The sequence below is a fragment of the Acanthisitta chloris genome, unplaced genomic scaffold (genome assembly GCF_000695815.1).
Source record: "Acanthisitta chloris isolate BGI_N310 unplaced genomic scaffold, ASM69581v1 scaffold8386, whole genome shotgun sequence".
In the NCBI taxonomy this organism is placed as follows: domain Eukaryota; kingdom Metazoa; phylum Chordata; class Aves; order Passeriformes; family Acanthisittidae; genus Acanthisitta; species Acanthisitta chloris.
The window spans coordinates 22944-41087 of NW_008678673.1; the positions used below are offsets into that span (position 1 = coordinate 22944).

General features: G+C 39.3%; 2 protein-coding genes across 2 annotated transcripts in view; one reads left to right on the forward strand and one right to left on the reverse strand.

The window, feature by feature from the left end:
• ACO1 (aconitase 1, soluble) overlaps positions 1-11957 on the forward strand; it is a 23719-nt gene extending 11762 nt beyond the window's left edge. Inside the window, exons 10-20 of the mRNA XM_009076985.1 lie at positions 912-1071; positions 3673-3808; positions 4285-4369; positions 4612-4768; positions 5310-5434; positions 6241-6345; positions 6974-7116; positions 8535-8682; positions 9077-9199; positions 10180-10365; positions 11740-11957. Of these exons, the coding sequence (XP_009075233.1) occupies positions 912-1071; positions 3673-3808; positions 4285-4369; positions 4612-4768; positions 5310-5434; positions 6241-6345; positions 6974-7116; positions 8535-8682; positions 9077-9199; positions 10180-10365; positions 11740-11853 (1482 nt within the window). The 3' untranslated portion in view covers positions 11854-11957. The remainder of the gene's footprint in view (positions 1-911; positions 1072-3672; positions 3809-4284; positions 4370-4611; positions 4769-5309; positions 5435-6240; positions 6346-6973; positions 7117-8534; positions 8683-9076; positions 9200-10179; positions 10366-11739) is intronic.
• Positions 11958-15603: 3646 nt separating this feature from the next.
• DDX58 (DEAD (Asp-Glu-Ala-Asp) box polypeptide 58) overlaps positions 15604-18144 on the reverse strand; it is a 21334-nt gene continuing 18793 nt past the window's right edge. The window contains exons 15-16 of the mRNA XM_009076986.1: positions 17648-17794; positions 15604-15900 (exon numbers count right to left, since the gene is read on the reverse strand). Coding sequence (XP_009075234.1) covers positions 15604-15900; positions 17648-17794 — 444 coding nt within the window. The remainder of the gene's footprint in view (positions 15901-17647; positions 17795-18144) is intronic.

The window sequence follows — 18144 nt, forward strand, 5'->3', positions numbered from 1 at the left end:
AAAATACCAACTGCACTGAGCTAATTATGCAGCTCTTCAGCGTTCCAAGCAGGTTATGCCCTGAGATCTTTGATGTAGTTTTGAATGACTCTTTGATGTTGGTGGCAAAGATAGTAAAAGATACCTTTACTCTGCATCATTCAGTCAAAAAGGGTCATTGAAAGAAGAGCAAGATTTATATTTGAATTAATATTTCCAGACACTTGAGTTTTCTAAATAAGTTTGAATCCTTACCTGATACAGTAAACACCCCTTTTAAAGGCCTTACAGAACTCTAGTGATGTAAATCAAGAAACTTTAAAGTACAGTAATTCCCAATAAGTCTTGTTTTGTTACATTTTCCAAACTCCAGGTGGCCTTATGCTTTCACATCTCAAAACATAATTTTTAATGCTTTAAACAGTGAGTGTCTTCTTGCTCTTTGTTTTTTGTTTTTTTTTTTTTTTTTTTCCAACTGTCAGGCTTTTGCCTCTCAAGTCGGCTCCTGTTTTAAGTTTGAGCTCCTTAATATTTATGGGTTAAAAATCTTGTGTGTTATGGCTAAAATCTCAGGACTAGATTGTGTATTAAGAGTATATGTGATCATGATTATGGAACATATAGGAGCAAGAAGCATCTGAGGAATCCAAAGAATGATATATTCATGCAGGAAGAAAACACAAATACATTTTGCTGGAAAGGATGCCTCTTTTACCAGCAAACAGAGAATAGGGCAAACTCCAGAAAAAATAATTTTTGTACATCACTTTTGTTGACCAGAGATGCAAGCCTTCACCACCAAACCTAAAAGTGCAAGCATAGATATGACTGACAGATGCTTCTTACTGGTGAAAAAAGCAGCCCATGCTAATTTTCAGTCCAAATATTTATGTTAACCACCTTCTTTTGATTCTTACTTTCTCCTCTTCCAGCAAGGATTCAAGGGATTCCAAATTGCCCCAGATCGACACAACAGCATAGTCAAATTTAATTTTGAGGGCTGTGACTTTGAGCTTGCTCATGGTTCAGTAGTGATTGCTGCCATTACAAGCTGTACAAACACCAGCAACCCCTCAGTTATGCTGGGTGCAGGTAAGTTTGTTTGCCTAATGTGCAGTAGTTCTTCTGTGGCTCTGGCTGTGTGTCCTAAAGACAGCTGCAACACTAATGAGATTCTACATGCACAGTGCTGTTTACGTCATTTGGAGGGCTAAAACTGAGCTGAGTTTCTAAGGGTAGCAGAAGGACTTCTGGAAATGGTAGGTAGAAATGTAGGTTGAAGACAAGTATTTTTCCTGCACTTTCTTCTCTACAGGGCAAGCTGGGGCTGAACTAATCAGTACTGCTGACACTTTCAAATGCACAGAGTCTGTTATATAGAGCTGAGAAAAGGCTGCTGAAAGTCAAAGCCACAAGAAGGACAGTGAAGAATGGTATATGGTTTTAAGTGTGAAAGTGCTCTGATCTGTCAGCAGAGTACAAAACACACATAGATAGAGGTGCATAGAGTTACAAGAGTCTGAGGGCATGTTGGGGGTGAGTAGAGGAAGGGAATTGTGTTCTCAGCAATTGCCATCTTTCACAGTCTTTTCATTTACACCTTAACAGCATCCAAGAAGTGGTCAGAGGTGGTCAGAGGTATGCTCCACTGCAAAACAGTTAGTCTGACTTTGCTGTGTTAAATTTCATGTCAGGAGGTTGTTCATTTGTAACCTGGCTAGTCTGGGCAGAAAGTTTCTTATTCCTAATGTGTGCTTCTTGCAACAAAATACGAATGAGGAGTGTCAGCTCAAAGTGTTCCGTCTATACTAGACAAGTTCAGCCCAGTTTGCCAGATGTTCACATCTTTCTCTCCTCTGCAAACATGTACATAGATGGTGTCTGGTACTGTAAGATCATCACTGCATTACGGCTTGCTAGTCTGTCAGACTGTTTGTGGGATGCAGACCTTTTTCCTACAAAGGTTGTAAGGGTTGTACGGTGGGCAATACAAAGGCTCTTGACCAGAGAGGATTTCTTACTGGTTAAAGTCATGTTATTTTTCTTCTTTGTTCCTGTGTGGTGCTGGTAAGCTTTTGACTTGTCAACAGGCTCTGTCAACAGTCACTTTGTGTTTGGTTTTTCTGTCTTTGGGTACTTTACAGTACCAGCATATCACCTCCTTCCCAGGCACAAAAGTTTGTTTAATTCCTAGCAAGAGGGATAAAGTTTTACGTAGATGTGTCCCTTAGTTGTGCCCCCTGCTTAGGATAGTTTCCTCAAGTGTTTGGATCCCAGGTTAATGGCATGCATGTTTAACCATCTCTGAGGCAGTGGGGATGCTGACCTTTCAGCCAGCTTGGCTGAAAGATCAGCCAGCTTGGCTGAGAGATCAGCCAAGCTGATAAGCTACTAAGCTCTGTGGGTTGAAAGTGTAGAATGCTCTGCAGATACAAGTAAAGTTGATACTCTGCACATATTCACTACTGCTTAATGCACATCCGCCTGAACAATGTAGGTCTAAGGATCTTGGTGTATGCCTTCGGATTTAGCGGATACTCTAAGCTTTGCTGTCTTTCTGTACACCAGCACTTATGCTTTGACGTCGACAAGGAGGGAAAAAGTAATTCTGTCCCTTTCTGATAGAACAGAAGACAGAAGCCAACACTTTCAAACAGACTGTCAGACTCTCAGGTCCTAGGATAATCATTTGTTTATGGTAACATTTGCAAAAGTCTCCAAGAGCTCCAGTTTCCACAGCTTCCTCTGGTAGCTGAGGAGCCTCAGCAGTTTCAGGAATAGGACTGCTGCTTTAAATTAATGTGTGTAGGCCATTTCACACAACACTTAAAAGCGGAGGTCTCCAGGTCATGTCTAACAGAACTGCCAAGCAGTTGGCAAAGACAAACAGTTTGATGGCATCTTCCTGTTGGAGATCATGTTGAATCAAAGCAGAGCTGATGTATATTTTCTTACCTAAATGGCTGTGATGTATGAGACAGAGTGAATGCACTGTGGGAATATGAAATTTTGCATAGGGTGCATATCTGCTGCTTCTTTTATGTTCACTACAGAAAAGGGCTGGGAGGGACTTGTTTTCTGCACATTCATTTGTGTATGGATAGTTTGTTTCAAATGAAGGAATTCAGGATAATGTGTTTCTGGTAACACCACTAAAATATTTCTATGCGTGTTACAAATCACAAGTGATAAAACAGCACTCCTGCAACAGGCTGTAGATTGTGCAATAGCTTCTTCGTGGCTAGGGTCAGAGTTGGTGCTATCATATCTGCTTCCGAGGGCAGCAAGTCATATGTTGGCAGTTATTACTTTGCTGGGTTACCAGGATGTGGGAACTTAACAATTATTCATTGCATTTTTGTGAGACACTTGTCTTACAAATTTCTTGAATGTCTACATGCTGCCACAGTGTGGTACACTTTTCTGTCAGACCCCAGTGTGAGTGCGTCTTGTTGAATACAACTTGTAGTGACTTTCTGCTGGAACAGAAATTGCAGTCTGGATGTACAGTTCAACAGAGCACTTGAGCTCTATCTGATTATGGGATTAGTGCTGTTGGCTCATTGTACTGTTTCATTGCTGGAAACACAGCCTTTTCTGTTCCCAGTTACTTAATGGTACTTGTCTTAAACTGCTGATCCACCAAACTGTTTCACTTCCGGAAAAACTTCAACTATCTTTTGCATTTTTCAGGATTGCTTGCTAAGAAAGCTGTTGAAGCTGGTTTGACAGTGAAGCCGTACATTAAAACCAGCCTGTCCCCAGGAAGTGGCGTTGTCACCTACTATCTGAGGGAGAGTGGAGTTATGAGTTACCTTTCCCAACTAGGGTAGGAGTGCTTTTCTTACTGTTGTCCTATGGCTGCTTAACTAAAAGCATTGCCAACAAGTGATGCAATAGAATGACTATTTCTCTATATAGCTTAAAAGATACTGCAGGTGCCTTATAGTGTGATTCTGCATGAGTTAGTGCATTGCTGTTGTGCTGGCTGGCTTTGTGCCTATGATGAAGAAGGCCTGTAACTTCTTGAAGACATGTGCTTAAGCAGGAAAAGGGGTTATTTTCAAGACTAATTGTTTCAAAATAGTATAAATGACACTATATTGTTGTTTCTTCCCATTCTATGTGCATGGACAGTTAAAGCAGTGATAAAACCTGAACATTCTCAAAAATGCTGTTTTCAGCAGCAATTAATTTGTTAAAGCAGTACCTCTTCTGAAAGCAATCATAGCCAACTGCCGAGAGGTTTAATGCCTTGCTCCAAATTAGCTTTTTGTTCACTGATGATTTTTGTGCTCTGTCCAGGTTTGATGTGGTGGGTTATGGCTGTATGACATGTATTGGCAACAGTGGACCCCTACCAGAGTCTGTTGTGGAGGCCATTACACAGGTATGCAGTTTGTCCTGTGCAACCTATTTAGGTAAGCTGTTCTCTGTTGTGTGCTGTTCTGAGCTGTGTTATAATGTGTGTTGACTCTTGTTAGCTCTGTGCAAAGTGAATTCAGTCTATATTCTCTTTTCTGTGGGAAGAGTTTTGGGATTGTTTGGAAGGAGACTGGGCTCTGCAGACTTGCTGGGTGCGTGGATTCTGCAAGCACCTTGGCTATGTTTGTCTCAAACTGTCTTTCACAGGGAGACCTCGTTGCAGTGGGTGTGCTGTCTGGCAATAGGAATTTTGAAGGACGTGTCCATCCCAACACCCGTGCTAACTACCTGGCCTCCCCGCCCCTGGTAATAGCCTATGCGATTGCAGGGACTGTCCGGATTGACTTTGAGAAAGAGCCTTTAGGTGAGACAGTGTCAAGGTGCTCCTTCTGATGGCATATAAACTAAATTGCTTGGAATTAAGATTTTCAGAAACACTTGTCTTAGTGGAGTGTTTCAAAGTGCTGCATATCTCTGGGAGACAAAGCATGCTCTGTTCAAAAACAGAGCAAAAAGGAGTATGTAGGATGGAGAAAGAGAGAAGCCGAGCCTGAGCAGTATTTTATTTCTACTGAGGCATTACTATATCTGGGTGATAGCCTTTCAGGAGCAACCTGACTTAGAAGGCTCTCTTTGAACAGGTAGTTCAGCGAGACAACCTTCAAGATCCTTTCCAACATAAATGATTCTATAAATTATTCTGGAAGGCCACTGAAAATCACAGAAGAAGGCTTAAGTACAGGCATAATCAAGTTTATGACACACGTTTCTGTCAGGCCGTTGTAGATGAAGTGAGCCTTGTGAGTGTTTCAAGGAACACATACCTAGAGGACACAACAATAAACTATTCTTTCTTTCTTAGTGGAAAATTTATGCAACAAACATGACAATACTATTTTCTACAGGAATAAATGCTTCGGGGAAGAAGATTTTCCTAAAAGATATCTGGCCAACAAGAAACGAGATTCAGGCTGTTGAGCGTCAGTTTGTTATTCCTGGGATGTTCAAGGAGGTCTACCAAAAAATAGAGGTGAATTAATCTTCTGGGCAGTAGTTTGATTCATGTACTGTTATTCTGAACATGTGAAATAAGATAGTCTTGATAATGAAATGAATGTTTTTCTTCTATTGGTGTTGTTCCTGTTCTGACAAATATTTGGGGATTTTTCAAAATAATTTTTTAATAATTGGGGTTTTTTTTTTAAAAATGTCTTCTGAATAATTAATTGATTCTTACAGACAGTCATGTTCTCAAAATTACTCCTTATGATTTTTTAAATGTAAGATATAAATGATGTGTTTTAAACAGTCATCCAGGCTGCTATTAGAAAGTGATATATGCCAGCTTCACAGTGTTTGATTTTTTTGTCAGCTAATTTAAAGTCAATTTTTATTAACTAATAGCATTCACACCAACAAAAAACTTGTACTTGGTAATATCTTCCTGCAAGTCTTTCTCAAGTGTTGAGACACTCAGTGTTGACAAAATATTCTAAAAGTTTATATGTTAGGGAAGCTTCTTAATATTACTAATACTAAAGAACACTAGAGAATTATCAAGTGTTACCTGTATACATAATACAGGTTATTGTCAGAAAATGCAATGAACATCTCCTCTTTTGTAATGAAATGAGGGTTTTCCTAACTCTTTCAATAGACAAAGTCATTTTAAAAAGCCCCAAACATCATGTATATTGTTATGTGCATTTTCCAAAGTACTAAGAAATACACAAGGCTTTTGCTGAAGTCAAATTTGTAATTTTACCTGGGTTCTGAAGTAATTATGTTGCTTCGGAAAACTTATAAATCAATGTGAGGATTTTGTGTGTTTTTCAGACAGTAAACAAATCTTGGAATGCCTTAGATGCTTCTTCAGATAAACTGTATACTTGGAATCCCAAGTCTACTTATATCAAGTCTCCTCCTTTCTTTGATGGTCTGGTATGTAAATGGTTTCCCTTGTGAATCAAACCAAAGCGTGTAGTGACCTTGACTAAGAATAAAGGTGAAGCAAAGCCACTTCAAGGGGCCTGAGAGCATCCATCATAGCCTGTTGAGGCCTTGGTTCTTAAGTGTTAGAATTGCACTATTGTGTTCATTTTAATACAAAGCCATGATTGAATCTGAAAACTGTAACAATTCCCTGTTAACTTCAGGGCTTTTGGAAAGACTCCTTTCCCTTTCAAGTTGAAATCCTTTTAAATAGTCACAAAGCAAGTGAAGAAATAGCACAGGAAGTGAAATGCACAGTTCTGCTTGCTTGCATTTTGCACCAAATAGTTCAGTGTTCAGATTCTTAATTCAGTACAAGTGAAAAGAAAATGCAGATTTTAATGCATGCAGATGTCTAGGAATCGCAAATTTTCATGCATGAACCTGCTGACAGACAGCCAGGGCTTCATATTTTGTTCAAGAACATGGGCATTTTTAATAGGATTGATTTTTTTTTTTTCTTTGTCCTAACTGGTATAAAAAGGGAGACTTTATTTTGCAATTTGGACTTTTTGAGAAAGGTGAAGGAATTCTTTGTCATATATTAATGATCTTGCTTGTATTTTTGATGGTTTAGACTTTGGCTCTTCAGACCCCAAAAACAATAGAAGATGCTTATGTCCTGTTGAGTTTTGGGGATTCAGTGACAACTGACCACATATCTCCAGCTGGGAACATAGCAAGAAATAGTCCTGCAGCCCGTTATTTGACCAGCAGAGGGTAGGCACTACTTGATATTTTTATAAATTGGGAGGAGGAAATAAACCACAACTGCTGTAGCATGTTAGAGGCACACATACCTTCTCTCTGTTCACATACACTGTATACCTTGACGAGTGTCCAGAATGCTTATAAATGAAGAAAAGCATCCCTCTTGCTGCTGCTTCAGCAGCTCTCACCAAGTGTGAGAACTTGAATAGAGTGTGTACATCTGTTAACACTGTAGAGCTGAAGACCTTTGTATGGCAAAAGGAAAAGATAACTTTCAGGCAAATTTTTGCCGTAAGTCTATTCATGAGTAAGGAAATCAGGATTTGTCTCCATATCAAAGCAAAATGATCATAGTCCTTAATACCAAAAGTTGGTTTTAGACACTTCTTCTAGCATGTGCAGCTATTTCAGAAATCTAGGTTCCTAGGAGCTACAGAACATCCAGAAGTTTAGGTTTCAGTGCAGCTACAAAAATAGGCAAATCTATTGTGGTTAGAGTCCAAACTGCAGTAAAATGTTGGTCTTTTTCTATGGCCAGCCTGTCAGTTTAGAACTGGGGGTTCAACTCAGGGGAAGACTAGGACTTACCAAGTTGACCTGTTCAGTATTCACAGATAACATAATGCTTTCATTCTCTGGTTTAGCACTTCTTACAATACCAATGATGTTTTGAGGAACAGCACTGACATTAAAAATAATCTATCCACTAGACCTAATTTTGGAGAGGAAATGGATTAAAACCATGTGATATACTGAAAAAAAACTGCTCTGGACTCTTTGACCCTCTGCTATCACTCACTTTGAAATCAGAATAGTCCTACACACATTACAAAACAGGTGTTGTATGTCATAGCTGCTGTTTGGATGTAGCCCAGTGCAAAGAGCTCAATTTTCTGTCACATTCCGGCAACTTTCGTCATTTACTGGTCAGGCTGGAGTGTCCCCGCATTCTCATATCTCTGTTTGCAAACAGACTTTTTCTTGTGTAATTCTAACTAGCAGCAGGGGTTCTTTGCTGCCTTTTAGATATTTATCACAGTGCTCCACCTTTCTTCTAGATGCTACGGTAAAATAAATTACAAGGATTTTCAGTACCACGGTATCAAGAAAAGAATTGTGTTGCATCTTCTGACTTTACATGAATTATGTTCTTGCATCACTGTCTGATACTGTTTTCTAGGGCAAGAGTTGAGAATACTGTGGAAGCTTCTTTTTGTGACCAAATTGTAGCTACTTTTAAATAATTTTTCTTTTCCTTCAAAACATCTCAAAAGTAGAACCATTAGCTAACTGGATGGTACTGCCAAGATGGGAACTATGTAACTACCTGCGTCAGAAACACTAGTTCATTAAAAGCACAGCTTCTTTTAAAAGCAGTGTGCTTTAGTTGAAGATCAACAGTTTCCTTTCTTCTTTTCCTTTAATAGCTTGACTCCTCGAGAGTTCAATTCTTATGGTTCCCGCAGAGGGAATGATGCTGTCATGGCCAGAGGAACATTTGCAAACATTCGCTTGGTCAACAAATTTATTGATAAACAAGGACCTCAGACTATCCATTTCCCTTCTGGGGAAATTGTAAGTACACATGCTGCTCGAAACCGTGGCTCACTGACAATAGAGTGGATTAGTGCTGGCTTTCCTTCTTACAGCTTAGGTCATTTACTTAAGTGCATTTTAAGAAAGCTAATTGAGGGGACAGGCACTGTATTGACCTAGGGAAGCAGGTCACTTGCATCTCTGGAGAGTATAACCACTATAGAAGTGGCAGTGGAAGGTGCAGGTTTGTGTTGGGTGTGAGATCAGGCTCGAAAGTACAAAGCCCTGTATGGTTAATATCTTTAAGGTGCTGCTTGGTGGAAAGTGTGGGCTTCAACTGTTTATGTGGGGACACCTTTCTTTTTCCTTGTTTCCCTGGAACTGTGCTTCCACCCTCAAAAGGTCTATAAAGCGTTTGGCATTTTTATTCCAGCTGGATGTGTTTGATGCTGCAGAAAGATACAAGCAGGCTGGCCATCCTCTGATTGTGCTGGCTGGGAAGGAATATGGTGCAGGAAGTTCCAGAGACTGGGCAGCTAAAGGACCCTTCCTCTTGGTGAGTGGCTGCCGTACACTTGAAGGAGGACAGTGAAAGTGCATTAATTTTTCAGGAAGACTAGCTTATGACTAACATCCTGGGTAGAAAGAGCTATTTTGAAATCTCAGCTGCCTTTAAGAGCCACAGTAGAGCTGCAGAAGCTATTTAAATATTAATAGATCTTGTTCAGACTGGAAGGCTTGACTGATCTTTACCTAGAAATTCAGGAGGCTACTCCAGAAAGGTCAGTTTCTTTACTTCCGCCCCCCATAACCCGATAAACCATTAAACTTCTGCTTTCAGCTGCGTCCTTAAGCTGACTTAAGAGAGAAGCCAGAAAGTATAAAAGACAAGTAGCATCAGTGAAAATGGAATGTAGTATGTTTCACCATGGACATTGAAGGAATGCTTAGCAGCATGGTTATGGGAGCCTAAGAGAGGTCTCCATACAGTGAAATATCTTCGTCCGGTCTGTCCGCCGTCTACCAGCCCAAACTCTAATTCAGGCTTTCTTGGTGTAGAATTTGTGAACACAGTAGCATGTGTATTAATAGGAAAATTACGTGATAGCTGGTGTTTAAGTCTGTCTAAGGTTTTGGAGGTTTTTTTCTAGCAATGCTTTTTCATGTTGACTGTATTAACATGTAAAATGAATTAAACTGCCCCTAGGAGCTATGTGGCTTAGGAGGGCAGCATTGAATTAGTAAGAGTTACAGAAACTACTAGTGAAGTCCTACATAAGACATATTAAAGTGGTACGCAGGATCCCTGAAAAAGCATGTGCCTTTTTTTTGATAGTCAGGCTGCTTTAAAAGATGTTTGAGAGCTAATGTGTAACCAGTAAGCTGGGTGAGTTTGCTGTCAGACAGACCTGCTAACTCTACCAGTAGCTGGTAAGTGAAATGGAGGGGACCACAAGCAAACCGATTTTCTTCTTGTGAGTACAGAAGGATTGTCCTGAACCATGAAGATAACTACACCTGTTGTGTATTTCCCAGGGTGTCAAGGCTGTTCTTGCTGAAAGCTATGAGAGAATTCATCGAAGCAACCTAGTAGGGATGGGAGTGATTCCTCTGCAGTATCTACCCGGAGAGGATGCGGGGACTTTAGGACTCACTGGACGTGAACGTTACACAATTATCATTCCTGAAAAACTAAAGCCACAGATGAATGTCCAGATTAAGGTACGAGCCACTGAAGAGCTGAATTTTTTGAATCAGTGTAATTTCACTCAAAATTGTCTCTTCCAATGATATGCTGTTATATGGCAGTCAGCTTCTCTTACTTGAGAAGGGGAGAAGATCTGATATGGTGAAGGGGATGAAAACAGTCATTCTAATAGTAAGGTAAATTAGGTATGTGGCACTGGAACCACTGCCCAGAGAAGTTGTGGGTTCCTCCTCCCTGGAAGTGTTAAAGGCCAGGAAGGTTCCCTGCCCATGGCAGGGGAGGGTTGGAACTAGGTGATCTTTAAGGACCTTTCCAACCCAAACCATGCTGTGATTCTTTGATTTGCTTTGATGGGATATAAAAGCAGGACATTCAAACTGGTTTATTGAACACAAAGACATTCTGTATTTTGGACCAGTCTCTCAAAGTCCACCATAAATTTCTACGTCTCTGTTGTGAGTTTGAAGCACAATAGAAAGTGAACTGTAAGTATTAAATTTAATAACCAATTTATTTAAGCTAATTAAAAATAATTGACAATTCAACTGAATTCAAAGCAGCATTGAAAGTGAAGTCTAAGCATAACCAGCATAAAACTTAGTTAAACTTCAGGTCCTGCTTTTGAAAGACTGTTTTTTGCCTTCAAACCTACGGTCTTTTTAGAAAAATTTTAGCATCTGTGATAAAAAATGGTTTGCTCTTGTTTGGACATTTAAAACTGCCTTAATTAACCTAATAGCATCGAAGTCTGCTTTTTCACTGTAGTTACCAAAACAGTCTACTTACTGCCCGTTCATTTAATGCAGGTGGTGTCCTTGGATTAGTTTCTGAAAATCATTGTTTGTATGTCCTTCATTAACTTCCCTGAAAAGGAGAAAGTATTTATCCCAATGAGTTGGTCAGCTTAAGAGTCACAGATGAGCATTGTGCTAGGGGACTCTTCAGTAAAACACAGTTGTTCTATTCATGTCATGCATTTGTCTTTGTGTTTTTCTGATTCCTAAACATTAGGCCTCAAAGAAAGGAATTGAAATTAGTTTTGTTCTACCTAAGTTAGAAGAAGAACTACATAGAATATTATCAAGAATTAGTATAACCACTTGAAAGCATGATCAGCTCTTATGTGTCTAAGCTTGTATCGACAATAACTGAGGCAGTAAACACAATGAGACTCCATACTATGTTTTTTATGGTTTGTTTTAAAACACTTTCCTCTTAAGCAGCTGCCTCTAGTCTAGGGGGAAAGAAGTACTGGTGCCTGTTCACTTCAGCTTTCTATAACAATTTTTTAAGATGCCAAAACTATCCTAGTAGTCCTTATTTTACTGTGATGTTAAGTAACATGTTGAAGGTTCTGCTGCTTGAATGACTGTCTTTAACCCCAACAGCTGGATACTGGGAAAACCTTTCATGTCATCATGAGATTTGACACTGATGTGGAGCTCACTTACTTCCACAATGGCGGCATTCTGAACTACATGATCCGTAAAATGGCATCCTAATAAAAAGAAAATTAAGCAAAAAAGGTCCAGGTACAAGCCTACTTCTTGTGAGCACAATCAAACTATAGTAATCTTATATCTGAAAGTGTGAACCATAAAGTGAACAATTTCTTTCGTGGATTGTATTAGCAGGCTTGTTTACAATGCTGAATATTTCTGTGTATCAGGAAACTGGACATGCCCATATAAAGTAAACAGCATTTATCGTTTGTTTTATATGGCAGTTGGCTTGACTTACCTTAGAATACAGTGCAAAAATCATTAAAATACTGCTGGCATTTGTAGAACTGTTGAAGATCATGTACTGATTTCATATATTTGGTCCATTTAGTTTGAAGTTCTATGCTCGTATCAGTGATCTAAAAATTAACTGACAGTCTAAAAAAATGTTATTCCTTTCTGATTACCTAATACTGACTTGCTTTCTTACTCAGTTCACCAGAATCTGAATTTAATAGTGATGTTATTTAGCTGTTTGTTAATTTTAAAAAATGTGAACTCTGTTTAAAATCTCAGCCTTTGTGGAAAGGTGGACTTACTGGGGATATTTCTAATGGATAAAATTAAATTTATTTTTAAGAAGTTTGATGGTTTCTGTCATTTGTCCTTAGTACTACGATGCAGAACAAAACTTTGACTTTAAACTCTTCTCATTGTCCCTGTAAGAACAGTCATACACATCTTGACTTCTCATGTTTTAATCCTTGTTTCTTTGAAAAGTCTGCTGGAGACAGGATGAATACAAATACTGTCAAATACTGGCCATATTCTGTACTCCACCAATACTGTTGTGATGTGCTTCCCTCTGTTTTTTGTTCCCAGGAAAACAATCTCTACAATTTCAAGATCCTTGTTGGCGATTTTGGTGGCAGTTAGCACTCAGTAATTAGACTAATGTATTTACTGAAGTCATTGACTGCCCAACCAACAATACCACACAAATCTATTTACTCAGAGATAAACATGGGTATAGTAGTTATAGTCCCTCTTTAGTGTATTTAGAGCAACTGCCACAACAGTTAACACAGTGGAGAAATTCTTTCAAACTCATTTCCTAATGTATTTTTAGTGCAGTAGGCTTCAGCTGTTTCTGGATAAAAAACAACTATTACAATAGTTCTGAAAGAAGTCAAGGGACTTAAGGTGGGGTTAGAGATTGCACTGTACCTGCCACAGCCTGCTTTTAGTTGATTACAACAAACAGAGCTCCTCTAGTGAATCTATCAGAGGCCCACTAAGATGTTGCAGAGTTTTGAACATCTCTCATGAGGGCAGGCTGAGAGAACCAGGACTGTTTAGTGAAGAGAAGGCTCAGGGACATCTCCACTCTTTGCGTACAAATATCTGAATAGAAGGCACAAAATACACAGCCAGGGTCTTTTCAGTGGTGTCTAATGACAGAGCAAGAAGCAGTGGGCGCAAACTGAAACACAGGAGGTTCCCTGTGAACATCATGAAACATGCAACTTTGGGTTCAATTTTAAAAACATATTCAAGTATACACCAGGGCCAAATAGAGTGCTGGTGTTCTTCCCCACCCTCCCATCTCCACTGGGCGCTGGAGGGAAAGCTTGTTGTATCAAGCTGAGTTCTTATTTATTCAACCTTTACTATTCATTTAGGCTGAACTGCAGAGTTGTTTTAGCCTGAAATCCTTGTGCTCGAAGAACACAAAAATACGGAAACTTCTCAAGTTCCTTAACTTCCCAGTAGTCATTACTATGGGCTGCAAAATTTAGTACTGATGATATTTTACGCCAAGAGTCCCAAAGTAGATGGTCCTTTCACAGAACAAACTGGTAATTAAGGACAGTGATTTTTCCATGTACTTTGAATTAATTTTGCAAAAATCTTTTGTTCCTAGTATTTTTGGAGGGGAGGCATTATCCAAGCATAAATCTTTATTCATTGCTCTGTGGTTCCTTTTAGGTAAAAACTAAGTACAGAGTAAGTTACAGTAGTACTCAGATTCAGGTTTCCTGTACAGGGCATATAGCTTTCACAGTAAAAGACATAGGCTGGAGTGGAACATACTATGCTTCAAAACTTCTTTTGCTTTTAATGCCCCATAACACTTTAAAAAGAACACCACAAGCCTCACTGACTAGGGCTTAAGTGGTTTAAATAATTTCTGGGCTCTTAAATTAGGTTCCTTTTCAAGGTGTGGGGTTTTTTTTTCAGAGTTCAGGAATTTTGGACACTTTTTTACATACAAACTTACTACACTATCAAATGCATGAAGTGAACTGAAAATGTATTTGCTCTTGGCTCCTGAAATGCTGAATATGAAGCTCATTGAAGATGTGTAGAACCAGCAGATTTTTTAAAGTGTACAACTTAAACAATAGGACGTAACTCTGTAGCAATTTCTGGTTTTCCCAGAAAAGTCTGGGATCTAGGTAGAGAGGAGGGAATTAAACACACCAGCATCTCAGCTTTGTAACAATGCGTTGTGGTGTGGGAATAGTATTCCCCAATTTAGTGTTTCCCACTGAAACACTCCGACCTGAGCAGTTTGCTCACTCCCCATCCCCTCCCCAAACCACGGGATAATGAGGAGACTTGGGGCACAGAAGGTGAAGATCCCAGGTTGAGACAAGAACAATTTACTAGGAACAGCAGTGAAATAAGAGCATTAACAGTAACAACGCTGCTAATAACAGCATATACAAGACAGACGAATGATTCACATGTGATTGCTCACCATGGACCTGGCCCTGCCTGACCACACCCTCGTGCACTGAGAACCCAAACAAAAGGGGCTCAAATCATGCCCTTCCGACTCTGTGCATGAGGTGAGGTGATGTAGAACAATCCCACAGTCCTATCTGGCCCTCCTGGCTGCTGCAAAAGTTAACCCTGTTCTGGCCAGAACCAGGCCACAAAGCTGATGGATGTTAGATGCCAATCCATGAGATGGGGCATCAGGGTAAGTGCTAATCACTATCAAAATTGAGCCTTCACTCATGTTGCAGGGTACTGCCTTGTCCCTAATGGGGGCCATGTCTCCATTAGGGTTTATACAGTTAAGCACACATAGGAGGGTGCCGTTCCGCAACTTGAGCAACAGCAACTTGACAAAGGTCCAGCGATCTAAGAAAAGGGTGCTATCATTTTAGTCATAATGATGCATCTACCAAGAGGGTTCTGTGATGCCCTACTGCATTTCTTAAGACTGTTGCAGAAGCATTCTCTATTAAAGATGTATTTAAAAGATGCAGCATCTTCTTTACAGAAAAGTTCCTGGACATTTTCTCATGATTTTGTATATATGCCTAGAACATTAAAAGTAATTTTAAAAAAAGTTTTAAAAGTAGCTGCAATAGCGTCTAAAGTGTCAGTATTTGTAAGCCATGTTGTCTGCACGGAGGTGCAACTCAACCAGAAGTTAGCGGGAACAAAATGCTGATTCACACAAATTATTGAAGGCCTGTCACCTGAAGTTAGATGTTTAGTTAGTCATCCAACTCGATCTTATTTTTTTTCAGATCATCTTCTTCATTGTGGCAAGGATTCAGATCTAGATACTTAGGCACATATTTGTCCTCCTAGGGAAACTTCTAGTGAAATACTTCATTAAACAGCAAATTCTTTTTCAGTGGCTTTACCAGCCTCTTATAATCTAGTCAGATATGAATGATGGGCCTAGCATATCAGCATAAAGAACAAGAATTTTTTTATATATGAAAACTGATCATCCACTTCTTCAGCTTAGTGCAATAGGGTCATATATCCATTAAAATGCTGAATTCAGCTGAATGTTTCATCATCAAAACTCTTCAAACACAAATTAATATTTTTCCATTTCTGAAAATCCATTTGCGTCCCAGTTTCAATGTTCTCTACTACAAAACTTTTGATTTTGATCACTGGTAGGTCATCAAATGTCTTGTACTTCACAGTGATCCCCCAGTCATGCTGGCAGTCAGTATTTTGGCAATGCATCTTGCTTTTCTTCTGAAAACCATCAATCTGACCTGGTTTTTTGTGAGGTTTTGTTATATAACGCTCCTTGAACGCATCTCCTAGGACAGTGTGATGAGATTCCTGAAACAATACATGCCAGAGACACTTAATAGTAGTAAAAAACTTCCTCAGTTTTTTCCTGACATTCCCCTTCCCTTTTCAAATACATTTTCCGTATTAAGGTGCTTCCTACCATCCAGGAGGCTCATCTTCCAGCCCCTTTGGCTCATTGCTCTTTTTTGCCCTATTCATTGAATACAAGGTACTAGAAGGACCCAGGCCTGGGCTTATCAAAACCCAAAAAAATTACTATGTATCAACAGTCACCAGCTTATACATATTTGAATTTACTTATCTTGTTATAAACCATGCTTGCAGTATTTGAGCCTTGTGCATGAAACTAAGAGGGTCTTCCAGACATGGAATAACTTTGAGAGACTCCTGCTTCCCATAGTGGGTAATGCAATTACTTTGTAGTGGTGGAAAAAAATAATCCTAAGAAGGTAACAGAGCTACAATTGTTGTTTATAACACAGATAATCAAATATTAAAGAAATTAACAAGCTTATTTGAAAGCATATTTGCAATTTTAGCTGGAGTCTGAAAATGCTAGATCCTCCTGGAAATGCAGCTTCCATAAAATATATAGGCTGAACTGTGACAGAACTCAGTTTGTAGCATTTATTTAAAATACTGTGAGGGGTTATTTGCAGAGTACTAAGCAAAAACTCTTACAGAACAGTTTTCTGAACTCTTGGATCTATTTGCACAGGTATAGGCGATAAGCCAGCAGCACAACATGGAGTCAAAGTCAGAGGTGCTTTAGATATCCCTTGTTATTTGTCAAAGAAATGTAACCAAGTTTTCATAAAGCTGAGCGGTTCCCAATTCCTTGCCTGTGGACCTTGGCCATGCAGAGGGGTAGTGAACTCCATCTACATTCCAAAAACAGCTGGTAAAACCAAAAAGATTTTCTTGATTGAAAAGGGAAGTGGCTGAAGGCAAACACTGCAAAGCTCAGCTGTGGCCTTAAACCCCTTATCACATCACAACTGCGCTCTTCAGAGCAGCACAAACAGACACAGTTTAAGAAGAAAAAATATCAGAACTACAACGGCTCAAAGTGCCCAGAAAAGTCTCTCTCTCATGATCACCACTTCTTACGTCTACAGAGTATTGCCTTCATTGGTCTGCAGAGAAAATCTTCAAGTTGAGAAGGAGTACAATCAAAATGTTCCTATGAGATACATAGAAGCAATGTGAACTGCCTAAAGAATGGAAAACAAACCAGTAGTGAATAATTAAAGAGCTCCTCTTGTGAAACCATGGCTTACCTTGCCTTTGAAGACTGAAAACTGGCCCATAAGACAATGAGTTAAACTGTGAGGAGATCTCAGTACTTTGTATGGATCGTTTTCCATTCAGTCAACAGAAATGGGGGAAAAATCTCTCAGCTGCAGTGACACTTCCCATTTTATATGCTAATCAGGAAAGTAAATATCCAGCAGTTACACTAGTAGGTTATGAAATTGAAGATTACATGGTTTTGCACAAAATCTGTCAGTTTCTAACAGAAGCGATTCAGTAAAACTGAAGTGATTTCTGCCATATCACATATTTTCACAGCTTGGACATCACCAGCTGATATCCTGAGATACTACAGAATTAGTTACAACTGTTCCTGTGGTTTGCTGATGTATTTAGAATTTCCTTTGTGCTCCAGCTTGCATAAAATGTCCTACTTCCACACCAAAAAAAATGCCGTTAGTTCAATATGCTGACTTCCCTGGTGTTCACCATGGATGTAGGTTTTCATACACAGACATACCTTTATAATTCTGATGTCATCTGTACTGCAGGCATATGCTTTGCATTTTCCACACAGAAGATTTTTTTTCTCTTCCACTACTTTATGTGTTGTTTGTTTCTTCCTGGAATCTCGTAACACCTTTTCCTTCATTTGCAGGTCATGTATCTTTAATAAATAAATAAAAATCAAGATAATTATGAAATTAACCTATTGCTTAAAGAAAACAAAACAAAACATGTCTTGTTCTAACAACTCATACCAAAGAAAGAACATGATATATGTGTCAAGTTTAGAATGTAGGGCTAGAATAAGACTACATGATGGACAGCATTTATACTGTCTGATCCTTTCTCCTCTCTAGTCCCCTATGACCACAAGGCTGTGTATTGGGTTTGTGTGGGCTACAGAGGTGGCTTCTGTAAGAAGTTGCTAGAAGATTCTCCCATGTCCAACAGAGCCCATACCAAGTGGCTCCAGGATAGACCTACCGCTGGCCAAGACTGAGTCAATCAGTG